Source organism: Chenopodium album, chromosome 16 (genome assembly GCF_948465745.1).
Source record: "Chenopodium album chromosome 16, dcCheAlbu1.1, whole genome shotgun sequence".
NCBI lineage: Eukaryota > Viridiplantae > Streptophyta > Magnoliopsida > Caryophyllales > Amaranthaceae > Chenopodium > Chenopodium album.
This window is the reverse complement of record NC_137849.1, coordinates 28834216-28855927: the sequence shown is the minus strand read 5'-3', so window position 1 is coordinate 28855927 and position 21712 is coordinate 28834216. Positions and strand designations below refer to the sequence as shown.

At 37.0% G+C, this 21712-nt stretch overlaps 2 protein-coding genes across 2 annotated transcripts; both read right to left on the bottom strand.

Moving 5' to 3' along the window:
• Positions 1 to 8044: 8044 nt before the first annotated feature.
• LOC145584041 (uncharacterized) lies at positions 8045 to 8668 on the bottom strand. The gene is made up of 2 exons (XM_081640981.1): positions 8590 to 8668; positions 8045 to 8397 (listed from the first exon to the last, which is right to left on the bottom strand). The coding sequence occupies exons 1-2, from the start codon at positions 8666 to 8668 to the stop codon at positions 8045 to 8047; spliced, it is 432 nt and encodes a 143-aa protein (XP_081497107.1).
• Positions 8669 to 11436: 2768 nt separating this feature from the next.
• Positions 11437 to 12171, bottom strand: LOC145584040 (uncharacterized). Its single transcript, XM_081640980.1, has one exon. The coding sequence runs from the start codon at positions 12169 to 12171 to the stop codon at positions 11437 to 11439; it is 735 nt and encodes a 244-aa protein (XP_081497106.1).
• Positions 12172 to 21712: the final 9541 nt, after the last annotated feature.

The window sequence follows — 21712 nt, the reverse complement described above, 5'->3', positions numbered from 1 at the left end:
GGTTAGGCTAAAGGTTATAGAAGAAAGGGATAAAGGCTCAAGACCCTAGATAAACCCCCAAGGTGTGCAACATTGCTTTTGAATCTTTATATTTTTTATGCTTGAGGCTTTCTGCTCTTTTTTTAGCTCTCTCTTTTGCTTTAGCATTTATTTTATTTTTATAAGTGTGGGCAATCCCGATCATGCGGTCTATCACTCACTTGGCATTCATGTTTCTCAGGCACGGTACCGAGCACTCGATAAGAAACGAAATCTGAGACGTGTTCATATCAAAGACATGTTCATGTCAAAGACATTGGAACACTTGCCCTTTTGTACACTTTTATTGTTTCTATTTTGCTATTTGAATTTTTGAGTTTTATGTAAAATCACTCAAGCTTTCGTTCTTTGAAAATTGCATAAGTTGCACACCATCCCATCCCAAGGTTAGGTAGATATGGGTTGAAAAATGACAGGTCTATCGTTAGACGAGGCTCAAAGTGGTTTATCAAAAAAGGATTTATTTTTTAAAGGGTGAAAGGTGATATGATGTGGCTACAAGGGGTGCCTCAAATCATTGGTATATCTTGTGCTTAGTTCGGCGATTTTTTTTTTTTTTTAAATGCAATGCAATGCGATGATCATATGTAAGGAAATAAATGCTCATTTTATTAAAAAAAGGGAAGAAATAATGATCCTACAAAATAAATCTAAGGAGAATAAAACGGTGCCTATGCTAGACTTATTGGGGAAAGGAAAAAATGAAAACCGAAAAAAGAGGTCACGAAATCTCGTCGTTGAAGCTCGCCTCTTGTCTTGTGCCTTATCATCACTCGGTCTTCTTGCCGACTGGAAGTATAGGAAGCTTGTTATTATCGATCAAATGTTGGATAGCCTCTTTTAGCTTCCAACAACTCTCAGTAGTATGACCCCTACCTTGATGGTACTTGCAATGTGAATCTGGGTTCCAACTAGGCAATCTCTTCTCAGGTGCGGGATCTTGAATAGGTCCAATGGGAGTAATGAGTCCCTTGGCATGGAGTCGGTCGAAAGCAGCATCATAGCTCATCCCAATGGGGGTGAAGTCTTTCCTTAGTTGTTTCTTAGATCCTTGGTTATCCATGGCTAAGACTTCACTGAGATCAAAGGTACTAACATTGTTACTAGAGTGGGCGTTTTCGGAAGAAGAAAGATTATCGTTCTTCTTTCCTTTCCAGCCACTATGGTTACTATTGTTAGCAGCTTTTTGCTTTGCGTAGGTCATCTTTGATCTCGATGCCTATGTCATAGACGGCCTTGAAAATTTTTGAGTATGAAAATCAAAATCGATTTATAAAGTCCGTATGAAAACCAAAATCGTATTTTTCATAAAATAATATTTTATTCCAAGTAAAACTTTATCAAAATCTAATTATTAATTCTAATCTTATTAGGATTAAAGAAAACCTTCTAAAGAATTTTTAGAAGACTATAATCAATTCTAATAACTTTAGGAATAACAATTAACATTGGGTCCTCCCCTAGATCATTGGGCCGCATGTAAAGATCAAATCGGGCCTAGTTTAGTATTTTGGCCATAACTTCCTCATTATTCATCGGAATTGGGATTATAATATATCGTTGGAAAGCTCTTTGCAAGCCCCATCGAACTACACTATTATTGGACCCTTGTAGTGGACCAAACTAAACTGGATTGGCTGTTTTCATAAAATAGAGTTGTTTTTCGAAAACAGAAAGAAAGAATTTTGAATAAAAACCAACCGCAACACCTGACCTTTCACACTTTCACCTCGTTCGATAATCATTCGACGCAAAAGGTATTCATCACTGGGTTTGGTTTTGGGGAGACACAAATGGGTGTCTACATTGGGCAATCCTAATCATGCGGTCTATCACTCACTTGACATTCATGTTTCTCAGGCACGGTACCGAGCACTCGATAAGAAACGCAATCTGAGACGTGTTCATATCAAAGACATTTTCATATCAAAGTCATTGGAACACTTGCTCTTTTGTACACTTTTATTGTTTTTGCTATTTTATTTATTTTGATCTTTTGAAATCACTCAAACTTTTTAAAATTGCATAAATTGCACACTGTCCCATCCCAAGGTTAGGTAGATGTGGGTTGAAGAAAGAAAGGTCTATCGTTAGACGAGGCTCAAAGTGGTTTTAAAAAAAGGGTTGTATATTTGAAAGGGTGAAGATGATATGATAGGCTACAAGGGGTGCCTCTAATCACTGGTATACCTTGTGCTTAGTTCAATTTTTTTTTTTTTGGGTGCAATGCCATGATCATATGCAAGGAAATAAATGTTCATTTTATTAAAAGGAAAAAAGAAAAAATCTACAAAGTATATCTAAGGAAAGTGAAAGGTGTCTATGCTAGACTTATTGGGGAAAGGAAGAGTAAAAGAAAAATAGAAAAAGAGGTCACGAAATCTTGTCGTTGAAGCCCGCCTTATATCTTTTGCTTTATCATTACCCAGTCTTCTTGCTAGCTAGAGGCAATGGGATCTTGTTTGCTTCTATGAGATCTTGAATGAGATTTTGAAACCTGTAGCATTCATCGGTGGTTTGACCATTTCCTTGATGATACTTGCAATAAGAATTGGGATCCCGTCTTGAAGATCGCTTTTCTGGTGTTGGATCCTCGGTAGGGCCAATAGGTTTGATTAATCCTCGATCATAGAGACGATCGAAAGCAACATCATAGGTCATTCCAATGAGTGTGAGTTCTCTTTTGGGTTTCTTTTTAGATCCTTGATTATCCATGTCTAAGACTTCACTGAGATCAAAGGTACTAACATTGTTACTAGAGTGGGCGTTTTCGAAAGAAGAAGGATTGTCGTTCTTCTTTCCTTTCCAGCCACTGTGGTTACTATTGTTAGTAGCTTTTTGCTTTGCGAGGTCATCTTCGATCTCGATGCCTATGTCATAGACGGCTTTGAAAGTATTCAAGTTGTGTTGATATTTTAAGTGCTTCGAATACTTTTCTTGGAGATTCTTGATAAACATCCTTACAGATTCTTTTTCGGTGGGCACCTCAATCATCTTATCGGAAGTTTCCCTCCATTTATTAAAGAAAGAAGTAAAGCCTTCATTCTCTTTTTGTTTTAGCATCTCAAGTTGTCTATAGTCGATTTCGATTTGAATATTACACTTATATCTGTCAATAAAAGCGTTTTTTATTCCATCCCAAGTGGAGGTTTTCTCTTTATCAAGAGAAAAGAACCAATGTTGACAAACGGTTTCTAAAGACATTGAGAATAAAGAGTGAAAAATATTCTTATCAATGCCCTTAATGTTCATTATAGTTTCAAATGCCCTTAAGTGAAAGTAAGGATTGTCCGTTGGCTGGAACTTAGGGATGTCATTGGCATTGAACTTCTGCGGAAGAAGCTCCTTGTCCACTGAGACCCCTTGTGAGCTAATGCCCTGGAATCTATAGTCATTGGATATTTTGCTCAAGCTTTCTTGCATGAGCTCCATTTGTTGTTGTTTCACAGGGTCATTGATTTGAAGGGTTAAAGCCTTCAACACCTCAGTCACATTAGCCATTTGCTTCTTAAGCGCTCATTGACTTCTTCTTGACTTGCCATTATCTTCTTAGCTTTTCTTTTTCGACCGACTGGTTTATCAAAAAGTTGAACTTGAACGAAGGTGTTGTCCTTGATTAATCGCCCTTCTCTCCTTGACCAAGTATTGTGGAAAGGGAAATTAGGGATAAGTTTTTTATTTTTGACTCAAGCTCTATTCAACATGCAATAGATGGGAAGAGATCATGGAAGAAAGGGGAGAATGATAGGTATGAAAAAAATTATGTAAAGCGTGAAAAAATTATGTATATGGGAATCTATAGAAGAATTTAGGAATAAAGTGGACCCCCAACTCAAATGACGGAAAACGACTCATGCATGAACCTAAGACATGGTCATGGTGACATATTTACAAAGTGTGTGCTAATACTATTGAGTGTAGGTGACATGTTAAGACTTGTGTCATGACCATGTGGCTAGACTATGTGACTAGACTCAAGTAAAGACTAAGTTAAGACCTCACATATATGCATTAAACTGGATAGGCTGTGGTATTTTAGTAATAAATTTTGATCTGTGACTCTAATTGGGATGAAACCAACGCCAAATTAAAGATAAAACTCGGGGCTACAGATCCATAGGTTGTACGACTCTTAGTTCTTTCTATAACTCCGGCTATGACCAAAACAATTCGACGTTTGTGCAGTATACGGGAATAAAAATCCGGGTTGACTCAAAGGAGCTATGACTCGATTTTAGCCATATTTATTAGCCAAATTAATTAACTAATTAATTAAGAAAAGTATTTTAGTCCTTGGTTAGTTTATTTAAGCATATTCATAATTACAAGTCAAACCAAACAGTTAGTTCAATCACATGTAGGTTATGCACAAACAAATAATGCACAAGTAGTCAAGTAGTCACAACATGATGCAATGAGTTTGCAACCTAACCATGGCTCTAGTTATCTAAAGTTCAGGATATGTGTTAGTCAAAAAGGGTCCATGGTTATGAATCCGGATGCACCGCGCGGAAGCCTTACCTTTGGAAGGGTTGGCATGTGTGGATGGGACCCCGCGAGTTAAACTCGCTTCCATGGTTTGGGGAATTCAACATTCTCAGATGTACCCTTTGTTGCTCAGAGCGTTCAATCAGGTAGATGGAGCATGAATTCCCAGAGGGTTATGTCCATATGTAGAACATATATGGGTTTCAGAAAAGTGAGAAAAACTCAATCATGAAGTAGAATCCAGCCAACAGTGCTAGAACTGGTCGAAATTAGAACTTATATTTCTGGCTCGGTATTGGAAGAACGTAGCGCCAGCCAACAGAGACTGTCGCCGTAATATAGCCGTGTCGCCTGGCGACAGAATTGTCGCTCGGTGACAGAGCCATATCTTCGGCGACAAGCTCTGTTTTCTAGACGCCAGTTCCTACATGCCTCAGCAGCTTTCTATGTTCGTAAAATTTTCCAGTTTCTTCGCAGCATTATTTCGGTTCTAGTTGTGAAAGATATTCCTCAAATTTTCTACGTGTAAAAATCCTATGTTTTTGACTCATTACAGATGGTCTTTCCAATGAGAACCTTTTTTATGCATATGACAATAATGTTAATCAAAATTACGCACATGAAATACTTAGAACTTTTCGAGTGTCATCCACTCATTCTAAATCATTGCCAAAATAAATTTTAAGAATTAAAATAGAAATCCTCAACAATGGAGTCGCCAAAAACTGTAGGGAATATTTCAAGCCATCCTAAACTTGAACCCCACTGTGATCATACACTTAAGCATGGTGGCGTCCAAAGGGAAGGAAGCTAGAGCAAAAGAGTCGCCAACAAGTTTTAGGAACTTGTAAACCGTTCACAGGGTGAAGGTTACACCCCTTAACGATCCATGAGATCGTCAACTCTAATAGGTCTAGAACCATGACTGGAAGTTCGGGGATGAAGGTACAAATCCAACCTAAAAGAGATTAAACCTGCCCTAAAAATAGGCCTCTACTTTATTCTTCTCGTATTCATGTGCGCTTTCTGACTAATACGCAATCAATAGGTTAACCCTAAACCTGTTTAATCTATGTTGGTTGAATATAATGCACAAACAAACCTATTATTGGCGATCACTTGAATTATAATCATATTAGCCCTAAATAAGATTATTAATTATCTTATTGAGCGTGATTGCAAGTACAAATTCCCTTAAAACACGCAAGAGAGGGCGTGATCAAGCAACAACAATAAATAAATATAATATCAAGCAACATAATAACAATCATCATAATTATAATCATGTTAAAGCATAATATTATTAGCAAGATCCTAGGCATGATACTAACAAGGTTAATAACAAACTCTAGCATGTCACTAAGCATTAAAGATCAAAGCTTTTACCCTAACATGATACTAACATGATATTAGGAAAGAAAATAGGAAGCATCCTAGAAATCATAATTGATATAAGCAAATCACCCTAAATATCATACTAAGGAAAGCATCATAACATGATACTAGGAACCAAAATAACAATCTTAACATGATTTCTATATAATAAGATCAATTAAACAATTAAAGTACTTACTTGGATGCCTCGTATCTCTTTCTAATAACAAAATACACACGTTAGTAACTTCAAGAAAAATAATAAATCAAACAATTAAATTAAATAATGGAAATAGATATTTGGGACCAAACCCTCAGAAATATCAAACCTTTCACGTCTAGGGCGAAGGCAACTTCGAATTGGGCTAGGTGTGTCTAGATCTTGTGAATGCGGAATTTTGTTTGTGAAAAGTTGGTTTAGAAAGAGAAAGAGTATCAAGAAATTCTTGATGAGAGTTGGTAGAGGGTATTTATAACGAAAATCAGCCGGAATATGGTAAAAAAGAATCAGAGTTTCAAGAAGAATAAAACACGACGCTGTCGCCACACAAGCATCTGTCGCCGCGCGACAGCCTGTGGTGCGGCGCTGCAGACAGTTTTTTCAAACGTTTCATATTTTTGATAAAATTAAGCGTACGAGGGGTAAAACTGTAATTTCATTTAAAACACTTCTTTTATTCTAAATAAAACTCAATTATCAATGCTAATCACATTAGGATTCAAAAGAATCTTCTAGAAGATTCTAGAAGACTATAATCAATCCTAATTGCATTAGGAATGATAAATCATAATAGGCCCTCCTCTAGATCATTGGGCCGCATATAAAGGTCAAACCGGGCCCAATTTAGTAATTTGGCCATAACTTCTTCATTATTCATCGGAATTGGGCTTATAATATATCATTGGAAAGGTCTTTTCAAACCCCATCCAACTACACTATTATTGGACCCTTGCCATGGACCAAAATAAACTAGATTGGCTATTTTCATAAAATAGGTTTTCAAAAATAGAGAGAAAGAAGAGAAATAAAAACTAATCGCAACACTGGACTTTCCACACTTTCACTTCATTCGATTATAATTTGACGTGAAAAGTATTCATCACCGGGTTTGGTTTTGGGGAGACACATTTGGGTGTCTATAGTGATGCTCTTATTGATAATTACAAGGCGGTTGCTGAAGCTCTGAAGGGTGAGAGGACTAAGCACAAAGATTTTCGTGCTGAAATGAAAGGCACTCTGAAGGCTGCTGCGAATGAGTCTCTTGACATGGTAAGTTATTACTTTGGGAAGGCTCGTCTAGAGATGATGAAGGAGTATCAGCAGGGCAAGCATGAGACATGGGATTACGCTGCTGAGAAGTCTGCTTTTGCTACTTCTTTTCCAGAAGGGGTTGTTGCTCCGAGTTCACTATTGCTGAGCTATGCTGATGAATAGGTGAATTCCCCAGTCAATGAGGATGCAAAGGTTGCTCCTGAAGAATAGAAGGTCCCTGATGACAAGACTGGAGAGAATTATCTTTGTGGTGCTTTGTCACATAGAATTTTCAAAACAACTTTATTTTTAATGTTTTCAGTATGTATGTTGTAGCTGCCTAAGTGCAGTAGGATATTTGGTGTTTTTGTTTGTCTGTTTGTTGCCTTGTTACAGTTGGATGTTCTGTTTGTTTTGTTGCTTTATGCAACTAAGTAATTTGGTATTTTCTATGCTATGCTGTTCATGTTGTTTTTCCATGTATCCTAGTTGTATTACATTTGTACTACAGTTGGGATGTTGTGTTTCTTACATGATTTACGCCTTGTGCATTCCTTGTTCTGCAGGGAAGATCTTATGCTTTGCTGTGCTCCGTACTGTACTGTTATCCTTGCAAAACAAAGTAGGGTTAGGGGTGGCCGTGGGTTTCCCCAACGGCCCTCCGATGCTTAAGTCAGTATTCGTAGTATAAATAAACTTAATTGACTAAGTATTATGATAAGAGGAAGTATCTTTTTCATGTTATGTCTTACTGCCTGCAGGGAGGTTTTCCTTTCTGACTAATGTTTTCATAAAAGTATGTTAAATTAGTTATTGCGTACCTTTCTCTAGTCCCAGCTACTTGCACTTTCACATACCTTAGAAATGATAAAGCTTTAGGTGTGCTGCGTTTCAGCTTTGTTGTACTTCTTTTCCTTCTGCATTCCTTAGTCTGTATTCCCTGTTTCCAAACACCTTGATAATCTCGTAAGGCTCTTCCCAGTTGGGTACTAATTTTCCAGCGTTCACTTCTCTTGTATTCTCGTATACTTTTCTGAGGACCCAATCTCCTATTTTAAAGACTTTTGCTCTTACGTTCTTATTGAAGCTCCTCGCTACTTCTTGTTGGTAAGCTGCCATTCTCATCCTTGCATCTTCCCTGAGTTCTTCCACTATATCTAAGTTGTGCACCAACTCGGCTTGGAATCTATCTTCAGTCATTAATCCATATCTTGCAGTAGAGACTTCTACTTCTGTAGAAATTACTGCTTCGCATACGTATACTAGTGAGAACGGAGTATGGCCTGTTGCATGCGCCTTTTGGAGTCGTTCTATCTGCCCACAGTATGTTAGGTAGTTCGTCTGCCCACTTTCCTTTGGCACCCTCTAGTCTTTTCTTCATATTGCTGATGAGGACCTTGCTGCTTGACTCTGCTTATCCATTCGCTTGTGGGTACCTTGGTGTGGATGTGATGAGGCATATGTTCCATTCCTTGCAGAATTTCCTGGTTTTGTTACTGATGAACTGGGACCCATTGTCTGTGATGATTTATGATGGTACACCAAATCTGCTTAGGATGTTCCTTTTGATGAATGAGATGACATGCTTGTCCTTGATGTCTTTGTATGCTTCAGCCTCTATCTATTTGGAGAAGTAGTCTGTCATTGCCAAGAAGTAGACCCTTTGCCCTGATGAGGGTTGGCAGCTTTACTATATCCATTCCCCACTTCATAAATGGCCAAGGTGTCAATGTTAGGTGTAGCTCTTTAGATGGTTGATGGGTCAACGGTGCGTGCTTTCGACATGCTAGGCACTTTTTTGAGAATTCTGCAGCATCCTTTCTCATACTAGCCAGTAGTACCCATTTTGAGGGCTCTATTCTCCACTATGTAATGATTGTAAGACTTGTTGCGCTTCTTGCTTCTCTATACACCGTAGGCATAGTCCTGCTGCTGACTTCTTGAAGAGCATGTTGCTGATCAGACAATACTTAGATGCCTTCATGGCAAGCGCATGAGCTGCGGTCTTCCTTTTTGGTGTTACTTTGTCCGTGAGGAAGTCTTTGAGAGGTCTTGTCCAACTGTCTTCTTCTTCAACGAGATCCGTTTGTGTTTCATAAACGCTCATGGTTGATTCTTTTTTTATAGCTGGTGATAAGACGTGCACCAGTGGTATAGCTCCGAACTCATTGGGGTTGATGTTTGATCCAAGATTTGCCAAAGCGTCTGCTTCAGTGTTCAGGTTCCTGGGCACTTGTGCAATCTTGAATTCTTTGATGAGTTTCTTGGTTACCTCTAGGTATGCTATCATCTTGGTGTCTTTTATTGCATACTCACCGTTGATTTGGTTCACAATGAGTAAGGAATCGGAGGTCACTTCTAGGTGTTTTATCTTCATCTCTTTGGCGATTGTCAACCCTGTTATTAATGCTTCATACTCAGCTTCATTGTTGGTTTCCTTGAAGTTACACCTTACTGCCTGTGCAATTTTGTCTCCCTAGGGGGATGTAAGTACTATCCCCAAGCCTACGCCTCGTATGTTTGCTGCTCCGTCTGTGTAGAGTCTCCATTTCTGTGTGGCTTTAGGTTCTTATAGGGCCAGTACTTATTTTTACGCTTCCTGTACAAGAGTTGGGCTGAAATCGGCTATGAAATCTGCCAAGGCCTGTGACTTAATTGATTGCGGTTCTAGGTTTGTATTGAATGTCATACCTATTGAGATGGAGTGCCCACTTTTCCATCCTTCCTGACATTTCTGGCTTTCTCATGATAGCCTTAATAAGATAATTTGTGCGCACATATATAGAATGGCTTTCGAAGTATGGACGCAGTTTAATTGAAGCAGTGACTAAGGCTAAAATGTTCTTTTCTAAAGAAGCATACCTGGTTTCCGCACTGAGTAAGGTTTTATTTACATAGTAGATTGGAAATTGCTCCTTTTCTTCTTCCCTGGTGAGGTCAACGCTGATTGTTCCTTCTGACACTACAAGGTATAGCTGGAGTGGCTCTCGTTCTTTTGCTTTGGACAGTATTAGAGGATTGGCTAAGTATTCCTTCAACTTCTGAAATGCCTCCTCGTGTTCTTGCTCCCATTTGAATTCTTTGTTTTTCTTCAGGACCTTGTAGAAGACCTTGTTCTTGTCTGAAGATTTAGAAATGAACCTGTTTAGTGTTGCTATTTTTCCTGTAAGGCTTTGTATGTCTTTCTTCGATTTTGGTTGTTCTAAGTCTAGAATAACTTTGACTTGTTCTGGGCTTGCTTCTATTCCTCGCTGTGTTACCATGTATCCCAAGAATTTTCCTGACTGTACCCCAAACGTACACTTTGTAGGGTTTAGCTTCATGTCGTATTGCTTTGGGATGGAGAAGGCTTCTTCATGTCGTATTGCTTTGGGATGGAGAAGGCTTCCTTGAGATCTTTGACATGATCAGCTGCCTTCTTGGACTTCACCACCATATCGTCTATGTATACTTCCATTGTGCTTCCAATCTGTTTTGTGAACATCTTGTTCACTAGCCTTTGATACGTTGCTGTTGCATTCTTTAGTCCGAAAGGCATCACCTTGTAGCAATAGATTCCTTGGCTAGTTATGAAGGCGGTCTTCTCTTGACCATCCTTATGCATGAGGATCTGATTGTACCCACTGTATGCATCCATAAAAGAGAGTAACTCGTGTCCTGCTGTAGCATCTACCATGGCATCGATATGGGGTAATGGGAATGGGTATTTTGGGCAAGCTTTATTAATGTCTGTAAAGTCGATGCATACTCTCCACTTCCCATTTTTCTTCCTAACTACTAGCACGTTGGCAAGCCACTCTGGGTACTTTACTTCTCTGATTTTCCCCTGTTTTGAGCAGATTTTGAACTTCTTCATTGATGACCTTATTCCTTTCTGGCGCGAACTTTCTTCTCTTCCGCTTTACTGGCGTATGCTTTGGGTCTACGTTTAGCTTATGTGTGATTACTTCTGGAGAGATTCCCTTCATATCTTCATGTCTCCATGCAAACACATCTTTCTCCGCTTCCAAGAAGTCTGAGATTTGTTGACGGAGATCTTCACTTAGCTCTTACCCTATTCGTACTTTTTGATCTAGATGTTTTGGGTTCAGTTGGACCTCTGTTGCTTCTTGCTCTTCTGATATACTGAGCTTCTCTTGATCCAATTGACCCTCTGGTTGCTATGCTGATCCTTTCTCTGCAAATGTTGCTTTCAAGGCGATCTTGTAATACTCTTTGGCTTCTTCCAAATCTCCCTTGATTTCTTGGATCCCCTATTTTGTGGGAAACTTGATGACCTGATGCTATGTGGACGGGATGGCTTTCATATCATGTATCCATGGTCTGCCCAGAATCATGTTGTATGATGATAAAGTATCGATCGCCAGGAAGTTGACTTGCAAATTGATCCCTTTTGCATAGGTGGCCAGTGTAATTTCTCCGATGGTTTTCTTGGTTTCCCCACTGAATCCTACCAGCATTGTTGACTTGTTGATGATGCTCTTCTCGTCAATGTTCATATGTTTCACAGTATCAAGCATGATGATGTTTACTGAGCTTCTATTGTCAATTAGGATCCTTTTAATCAGGCAATTCCTTACTGGGAGTGGTATTACTAGGCCGTCATGATTCCCTTCTACCGCATTGCTTTCCTCAAACATGACATGGATGTCTAGCTCTGCCCGCGCCTTCATTTCTGGTTGATCCATGTTACTTTCTTTGGCATGACGTTTTGCTGTTGAGTACGTCAAGCCGCATACTTTCGACCCTCCTGATATGAAACAAATGGTCTTGATAATTGGAGGAGGTGGTGGTAGGCCACCTTGCTTGGATTCTTTTTCTCTTCCTGAGGCTTTAGACCTGTTCGTCAAAAGCTCTTTAAGGAATCCCTTCTTCAGCAAGTAAGGAACTTCCTTTCTAAGCGCGACGTACTCGTCAGTACTATGGCCAATATCTGAATGGAAATAGCACCACCTTGAAGGATCTTTCTTCTCTCCTGGCATGTCGCTCTTTCTGGGCCATTGCACAATATCACCCATTTTGTTCAAGGTCCTAATTACACTTACAGGGTTAACTTTGAAACAATATTCGTGCAATTTAGGTTAGAGTTCAAGATCTTCCCTCCAATTTGTGAATTCTTCTTCGACAGCATTGACTGATCCTTCTTCAAAACGAGAACGCTGATAAGGCTTGAATCGATGATCCCTTCTGGTAAAATTGTTGCTCCTTCTTGACGAGCGATTTGGCTCAGGGGTCTTTCTTGCGTACACGTTGACAGGCTAAAGTCGTATTGCCCAATCAAAAGTATTACCTAAAACCACTAACTAAATATAGATAGGGAAGTAGGGTCGAATCCACATTGAAACTGGTCTTTCTATTCCTAACTAATTAAAGCAATCTAAATTGTTAAGTAACAAATTATTATTATAGAATGGAAACTAAACTACGAAGATTAAGGGTAAAGAGAAATCAATGAATAAATGACCCAGGGCATAGGTTCACCAATAAATAACATTCCATGGTAAAACATAATAATCAATCATCAATGCATCAATTAATCAGATCATAAAAGGCTTTCGCTACGTATTACAATCACAGAATTAATCTACCGGTATTAAATCTCATCTCTCGAATATCGACTTAACCATTTATAAATTAACCTGCCTATTGAAACTAAGCCTAAATATCAATTTTCATCTCTCGAATCTCGAATCAATATTGCTAAACTCATACGAATTAAATCTGGCCAAATCTAAACCGCATAGCATTAAATCAATCAATAGGAAATTAATCAAGCATTGACAATTAACAATAATAAATTACCCCTTCATATTATTTATGGATTCCCATAACCCTAGAAAGAAAATTACTCACACATAATTAAATATAAACTAAACAAAGCAATTAAAGAAAGCATGATAAAAACAATAATAATAAAAAGAGGGTAAAAAGCCATAATAATGAAAACTAGAGAAAAGAAATTAGAGAAGTAAAATAAAAATATAAAACAAAGTATTTTAAAAGTATAAAAATATAAATCTGATCATTAAACTAAAACTAAAAATAAGAAAACTACCTAATCTAAAAGCTAAAAACTAATCTAATAAAACTTGCCTAACCCCCCATGTACTACTACTACCTCCCTTTTATAATTAAGGAAGACTTTCCCACTAAGACTCAAACTACTATAAACTAAGATAAAATAATGAAAATAAAATCCTAACAAAAGATAAGTAAGCATAAATAAATCCTAAAAGAAGTCTGACAAAGTGACAACTACCTCCTAGAACTAAAACTACTACGAGTATAGTTCGAGGTTGCGTCAACTGTCCGCAATATGTGGGTCTCAGCAAATAACCCAAAAACAGTAGGCCCAACTTCACGGACTCGTGTTCATAGCATACAAAACTTCAATTCTGCCCGATTGGGCCTGGTCAATAGGATAGCGAGCTCGTTTGCTTTGCTTCTCCTTGGATGATCCGTAATAATACCTTGTAAAATCTTGGATCTCTTCTTATCTCGAGCCCTTAATTACCGAACTAAATTTAATTAGTTCGACGTTGGGCTTTAAATATACGGTCATGAAATACGATCAATCTTCAATATCTTCGTAGTGGTTTAATAAGCTTGGAAATTGTCATAAATCTGCAAATTCCTACAAAATAATACCAACTCTACAAAAAACTAGAAAAAGTATATTAGTAATAAAATTAGCTCCGTAGAGCTCAAATAAGCACAAATATGACTACGGGACGGGGAATAAAAATATATATAAAATAGACTTATCACACGTCCTCTTCAAATCTAACTAGTGCCATTGCTTTAGCTTTCACGTCTTCAAAGGTTGCACATGGATACTTGGTTAACTCCTTGTAGAGCTCGCTATGATCCAGCAAACCCCTTCTGAATGCCTCAATAGTTGTAAGAGCATCGCACTTGTGTATCTCGATCTTCTCTCTGTTGAACCTGTTAAGATAGTCTCTCAAAGACTTTCCATGCCTCCACACGACTCGGTACAGATTTGAAGATTGCTTTTCGATCTTTCTGCTGCTGGCGAATTGGATCTTGAATAGGTTTACCATCCCTGCAAAAGATCGAATAGTCCCATTATCTAAATTAGTGAACCAAGTTAGATCTAAACCTAACAACGTGGCTCCAAAGCCTTTGCACATGATGGCCTCTCTGATATCTCTAAGGATTGAACTTGTCATCATCTTTTGCTTGTAGAGGGACACGTGCTCATCTGGGTCCGTTGTTCCATCATACATGGCCATATTGGGCGTACTGAACCTCTTTGGTACTTTCACCATGGTGATCTCTTCTGAGAAGGGTGACTATATGTAGCCATCTGCAGCTTCTTCCTCCATAGGCTTTGGCACTCCTAGGATTTTTGCAATCTAGGCCTCGAATGTTTTGAGGTATTCTTTGACCACTTTCTCTATCTTTCCCTCCTCATTTCCCATCTGCTTACTTTTCTGAAAATTACCTGCATCAATAAAACCTTCATCTAGAGTTTCATCCCTGTTGTTGGAACCTTTTGCCCCGTTAATAGGGGTATGGAAAGCTCCTGACATATCAAGCTGAATGGCTATGCTTTCAGTGTTTTTTCTGGTATTAACTGTTTTGGATGCAACTGATTTTATTTAGCTACAGAGGGCTTCATTTTGTCTGGTTAGGTTAGAGAGTTTGGCCTCGATTTGGACTTTTTGGGCTTGTAGTGTTTCGATCTGGCTTTTCTGTTGGTCTAGGGTCTGACGGAATTTGTTCATTCTCTCATTGATTTCATCTATGGTACGGTGAAAGGTACTGGTTGCCCAGTCATGGTGGTTGTCTTGATTTTTGGAGGACTTGGCACGTTAATTGACTATCAGCCCCACGGTGGGCGCCAAATTGTTTAGGCAAATCTTAGATGGGGTGATCTAGGAATTTGCTTAGGGATTGAGGGGTAATAACAATCAAACCTTCAATATCAAACACAACAACCAAGAACAATAATAAAGCAATAAACAAACGATATTAAGATAAAAGAGATAGTTCAAAGATACAGTACTGAGTAAGGACGGGCTCCTTGATCAGAAAGGACACAATTTCGAGAGAATTAATGAAGTATATTGTTTGTATTAATGTATTAGCTAGTGAGCGTATCATAGTATTACAATGTCTAATTTCGCTATTTATACCTAGGAACTACTAGGGTTACATAGATATCAGAATATATTCAAAAGGACAAGATCTTCTTAGTTTTATTCGGTTTTCCTTGCTCTGCTGGTGTATTTTTGGCATATAATCTCTTGATTGATTCTTTGATCTTCTTGCTGTATTTGTATCAATTAAGCCATTTGTTTTTCCGTGTATATCTTTGGGTGCTTGAATGTGCCCTGCGATCCTTGGGCTACTTGGAGGAATAGGCCCAGCATATATATATATATATATATATATATATATATATATATATATATATATATATATATATATATAAAGACGGGCCCGGCACGATTCCGGCACGGCGGCCCACCTGTGGACCGTGGGCCGTGCCGTGAACAAAAATTTGGGAATCGGCACGAGCACGGCAAGAGGCACGGCGGGCGGCACGATGGCCGACCCGTAGGTCGGCACGCCGACACGGCACATGGCACAGTCCGGCACGACACTCATAATTTTTTTTTATTATATGTATTGTTGTTTTTTTTGCTAAATTAATAGAATTATTTATATAAACTTAAACATAATTAGATAAATAATTTATACAAACCTTAATTAAAATAAAGTTGTTCAAAACAAAATATATTAACATTAACATAAACATAAATTAATAACATTATTTATATAAAATTAAGTTGTACTAATATATATATATATATATATATATATATATATATATTTAATTTACATTTTTTTTTAAAAAAAAAAAAAAAAAAAAAAAAAGTGGCACAGTCTGGCCCGCGGCCCGGCACGGCACGGCCCGCCAGGCACATGGGCCGTGTCGTGCCGTGGGCTGGGGTGTGCCAAATTTAGGCATGGCACGGCACGGCCCGCCGCGGAACCGGCATGGCACGGCACGGCACGCCCACCACCGCGGCCGGCCCGCAGCGGCACGGCACGGCCCGTTGCCCATATATATATATACATTTATATACATATATATATATATATACATATATATATATATATACATATATATATATATATATATATATATATATATACACATATACATATATATATATATATATATATGTATATATTGAGGCTTGCCACCGGTGAAATCCGATGAAAGCCCTTTTAAAATTAACAATGGAGGCTAGATTTTAAGAGAGAAAGGAGAAGGACTAGGCAAGTAGGGGGTAGAGTTTTATGTCTAATTATATTATTTGAAATTTCCAAATATAATCCACAAAAACTACATAGTTTTTAGTTACATAATTAAAATTTACATTCAATTGTTTTATACTCCCTCCGTTTTTGCATCACTTGGTGATTCGCCGAGTTTTAGGAGAGTAATATAATATTATGAGTGAGCGAGTAAGTTTTTATAGTGAAAGTAAGATGAGAACCATGGAAAAGGAAGTATGTGATAAAAGTACTATTTTTATAGTAAAAGTAAGATGAGAACCATGGAAAAGGAAGTATGTGATAAAAGTACTATTTTTATTGCAGTCGTTGGTATTTAATTATACTTTAGATGGTATCATCACGACACCAACAACTGATTATATCGATACCAACAAAATATTTTTGCATTCATGGTATCACTGAATAAGTATGTTGGTATCATGATGATACCATCTAAAGTATAATTAAGTAACAATGCGTGTTATAAGAGTAATTCATGACTCTAATTATTAGAAGATGATAAATTCCTCCTATTTTATTATTGTTTAAGTGGAGACCATGAGAGAGAGAAATTATAAAATAATCTATTTTGGGGTAAAAGTAAGAGAAATAAATGATAAAATAAAATATAATATAAAGTTACCGAATAGAAGTGATGCATTTTAAAAAGAGAAGGTATTGGGTGCGGACCGCCGCACGCAAATTTGCTTTTAATTTACACCCAAAAACGCACAAAACATTTACAAATAGAGAATGAAACGCCCACAAACACATGAAAATTAAAAAAAATGAAAAAATTAATAGCCTTATATTCAATCGCACAACCAATCGCAAATTACCACCAGTCGCACCACTAATTTTGCCTCGTTGCTTCACATCTTCCAACGAGGAAAGAGAAATGAACATACAATGGAGTATTTTAGGTGGAAGAAAGAACAAAGAGGAGATAGTAGAATCTGCATTTTTCAGAGAGAAGAAAAGTGAAGAATAATGGAGAAAGGAGGAAACATAATACCTACCGCGCACGAAACATTGGGTGCGAACTGCCGTACCTAATAGTTTGTGTTGTAAAAAACGTCCATAAAAGAAAAGTGATGCATTTAAAAGACGGAGGGAGTAATTCCCATTACATTCTTATTTTGTATCCCTCATTCACTTTATCTCAACACACATTATGTAGTCTCCACTCTCCTACTCGCATCATGCAAAGGCGTGGCCCAAACATAGACAACCACTTTCAAGTGTTTTAATTAATTAGTTGAAGTGTTGATAGTTTGGGCTATGTCCTATGTGTTTGTGCCATTTTCCAGAGGCTAGCGGTATTTATACAAGCATAAAGTATTCCCTGCATTTGGAATTTGCAGGGAGAAGGTAAGTTTGAGGGGAGAGGTTTGTTTGCTTGTCCAGTTGCTTCTTGGTTACGAGATGATTTGGGTCTTCATTCACTTACTATCATCCCAGTGTCGATGTTGGTGTTGATGATGACAAAGACAGTCATCATTAAAACTTTCAATCTTGAAGGAGGCTCCCCATCTTTAATGTTTGGGGTAAGCAAAGTCCTCCTTTTTCTTGCATTCTATATAGGTAGAATTGCAGGAAAGAAACCTGTATTTTGGTGTAAGGTTTCTCTTGGCAGAGTCGTGGAAAAATTCGAATCTCGTGGTTTGGATTCCGGACTCTTAGGAGGTGGCTAGTTACATGTACATATAACTTTAGGTTGTCACATCATTAATCCTCAAGCTACATGATTTAAGCTACAACCTCTACAATGGTAAGCTATATCCTTTTGTAATAAGTAAACCATAAAAAATTAAAATAGTAAACAATAAACAAACAAATACATAAAAAGTAGGAAAAATTGACGGAAATAATCCCAACTTTGCTCGATTTGCCCAAAAAAACTCAACTTTTGATTATTTTTTAATAATCCGAACTTTTATATGAATTTGCTTTCAGCGATCCCAACCGGTTATATAACTTGATATTACCAGTTACCTGACACGTGTCGACACATGATAGATCAGAAAAATTAAATAAAAAAACCTTTAAAAAAAATAAAAAACTCAAACTCAGCGGCAGCCCCTGTCACCGCCGCTAGCACCCCTCCCCTTCCCCGTCCCATTTTCGGCGGCCATCCCTTTCCCCACCCATTTTCCGGCCCACTTACACTTTCTACATCCATTTCCGGCCCTCCTACCTTTCCCCCGCCTGTTTTCTGACCCTCCTCCCTTTTAACGGCCTTTCTCCCTTTCTCCCGTCCATGTTCCCGCCTCCTCCCCTTCTCCGCCCATTTTTCGGGCCTTTCCCCTTCCCCTCGTCTTGTGTTTGGCCCCTCTCTCACTCACTCGTCCCGTATCAAATCTGGGTAGGTGGGTGGTTTCGGGTTTGGTTTGGGTTGGATGTGGTGGTTTTGGAGTCGGGATGGGGTAGTGGTGGTGGTTCCGGGGTCTGGATGGGGGTGGGGGTGATTATTCCGGGGCTGGGTTCGAGTTTCGGTGGGGATGGTGGTGGCTAAGGTGGTGTGGCTAAGATGGTGGTGGTTTCTATAATATTACTTGATTTTACTTTTTTTTTTTCAATTTGATTAATTTCATTTTGACCAACCACGTGGTGACACGTGTGCAATTAATCTTAAATCACAAATATTATCCTATTTAACCGGTTTCAAGTCACTTCGGATTGTTTAAAATTAATAAGGTATAAAGTTGGGATTATTAAAAAATAATCGATAGTTGGGATTATTTTGGGCGAATGAGGGAAAGTTCGGATTATTGTGAGAAATTTTTTCTAAAAAGTATTAAAAAATCAATATATGTGTGTTGGGTGGAGTGAAATTACATACCTCTATAGAGCTATGTAGTTTAGTCTTAGCTACAACCTATGTACCTCCACAATGGCTATCATGTAGCTCTATATTATTTAAAAATTGCAAGCAGGTCCTTTAATGCAACCATTGTGGATGCTCTAAACCACCAATAATATCCTTTCTCCTTTTTTTTGATTAAAACAATCAATCAATAATCAATAACCATATACTAAAAGACACAACAGCAATGACACGTGTCATCTTCTGGTGTTTTTTTTTTTTTTTTTTTTTTTTTTTTTTTTTTTTTTTTTTTTTTAAAAAAAAAAAAAAAAAAAAGAAACAAATCTTTTACTTCAATAATTCCCTAACCATATACCTTACGATTACTTAAAATAAAAAAGTTTGACAAATTTTAACACATATATTTATATAGCTATATAAAAAACATTCTTAACATACTTTTAATCATATTCTACATCAGTTTGACTTTATATCTAACATACCTTTATAATTTTTTATTTTGTTCAAAATTTGTCAATTTTATTATTTTTAAATTTTTTAATTTTTTAATTGTAAATAACTATTTATAATGTTAGTTTAATAATGATTATTGAAAATTATCGTGCATGACAGAGAAAACTAACGTAGTTTAGGGAAACAAAATAAATAAATCAATGCTTTTACACATCGATCGACAAAATTAGAGAAACTTTACTGATGAGTATTATTGATTGATTGACTTGGAAAGTTAAGTAGGGTAATAAAACACATACAATTTTGTTAAATTTTGAAGTTAGGAAACGATTTTATATAGAGATAATTTGTAAATATTCCATTAAGTACTCAATTTCGACCCAGACAACGTAAAAGATACAAGTTACCCATACTATATATCCCATAGTAATTTTATTGAAAAGAAAAAGTAATTAAAAATTTATAAGCATCAACCGAGGTCTACGTGTAATTGGTTTGATAAAATTTGATTTAGTTATTTGTTCAACGAAAGGCTTAATTGATTATCAATTCACGTGTATATTTATTTTATAAGGGATTAATCTTTAATTTTCTATTATTATTTCAAAGTGAAAAATTATCTACGGAGTACATTTTAATTTTTAGTTTTATTATTATAAGAAAATAATAATAGTAAGTACTCTATAGTAAGGGCATGTTCACATTTACTGAATTGAGCTGAACTGTACTGAGCTGATTGGAATTGAACTGAACTGGACTGACCTAAACTAAACTGAACTGAGCTGAAATGAATATTTTATGAGAAAAGGAAATTAACAGCTGAACTGAACTGATTGGAGCTGAAATGAATTAAACTGAACTGAAATTAAGTTCAACTGAACAGGCCCTAAGTACCCTATACTCAGTAACATAATTTGGTGAGAAGCATGAAATAAGATATAAAAAATCTTACCTATCTCCTCTCTATTTTTTCTCTAGAATTCTTCAACAAAAAAAGTGTTTCAAAAGGACGGATAGTCAAATTTCTTCGGAAATTTGGCTATTTTTGACCCTTTCCCTTTAGTTTTTTATATTTCTGTTATTGAATTCAATAAATCTACACCCTTTGAAGGCAATAAGTACCCTATATTGGGTTATTGAGTACAATAAGTGCCTCTATGGTGGGCTTTGTTCTAGTTTTGTTTTTTGCTTTTATTTTTAAAGTTTAGTATGGTACAAGTTGTTTCATGGGTAAAGATTTGTGTGCGCGGGATTGTAAAAGAGGTTAATTCTTCGATTAAAATCAGATGAATCACACGAAAACTTTAATCACAGCTACATACAACAAATCGATAGACCCCTCGTCGAAGAAGACTATAAATCACAGCAATATGAAAGAGGGTATGAAGAACGTACGATTTGCACCAACTATCTTAGCTCTGCTAAAAGGATGTTTTTAGTTGATTCAATTGTCATGTATTTATTATATTCAAATCTCTTTGTAGATGTCATATGATTTTTTATTTTATTTTTTTTAATTTTTATTTTAATTTTTATTATTATTATTATTTTTTTTTTATGAATCAATCTTTAGGAAATATTGACTTTTACCACCTCCAAATAATCACTTATTGGCTTTTACAATCTACAAAAAAAAAAAAAAAAAAAAAAAAAAATATTTTACCACCACATAGAAAATTGAAAGTTGGCTTTTATCACCAATCAATCACCTCCAAATAATAGATTCCGTCCATAAATTCGTTAGTGGGCCCTACCATGTACACGTGTCACCATATTGTTGAGCCCCCTGTAACACCACAAAATCTCCCTCTACGGAAATACTAGTATAATACGTATAACTATATCTTAGAGATAGATTTAGGAGTGTTACCGCCGCGTGATTACGTAAGGTTACTCAAAATACTTAACTCAATAACAAAACTTGCAGCGGAAACTCAACTTTCTTTTATTAATACTTATAAAAATAG

Coding starts and splice junctions, on each gene's coding strand:
- LOC145584041 (XM_081640981.1), bottom strand. CDS start 8,668: ATGGGTCCCAGTTCATCAGTAACAAAACCAGGAAATTCTGCAAGGAAT. Junction 8,398..8,589: donor CTCATCACATCCACACCAAG/GTACCCACAAGC, acceptor TATGCGAAGCAG/TAATTTCTACAGAAGTAGAA.
- LOC145584040 (XM_081640980.1), bottom strand. CDS start 12,171: ATGGGTGATATTGTGCAATGGCCCAGAAAGAGCGACATGCCAGGAGAG.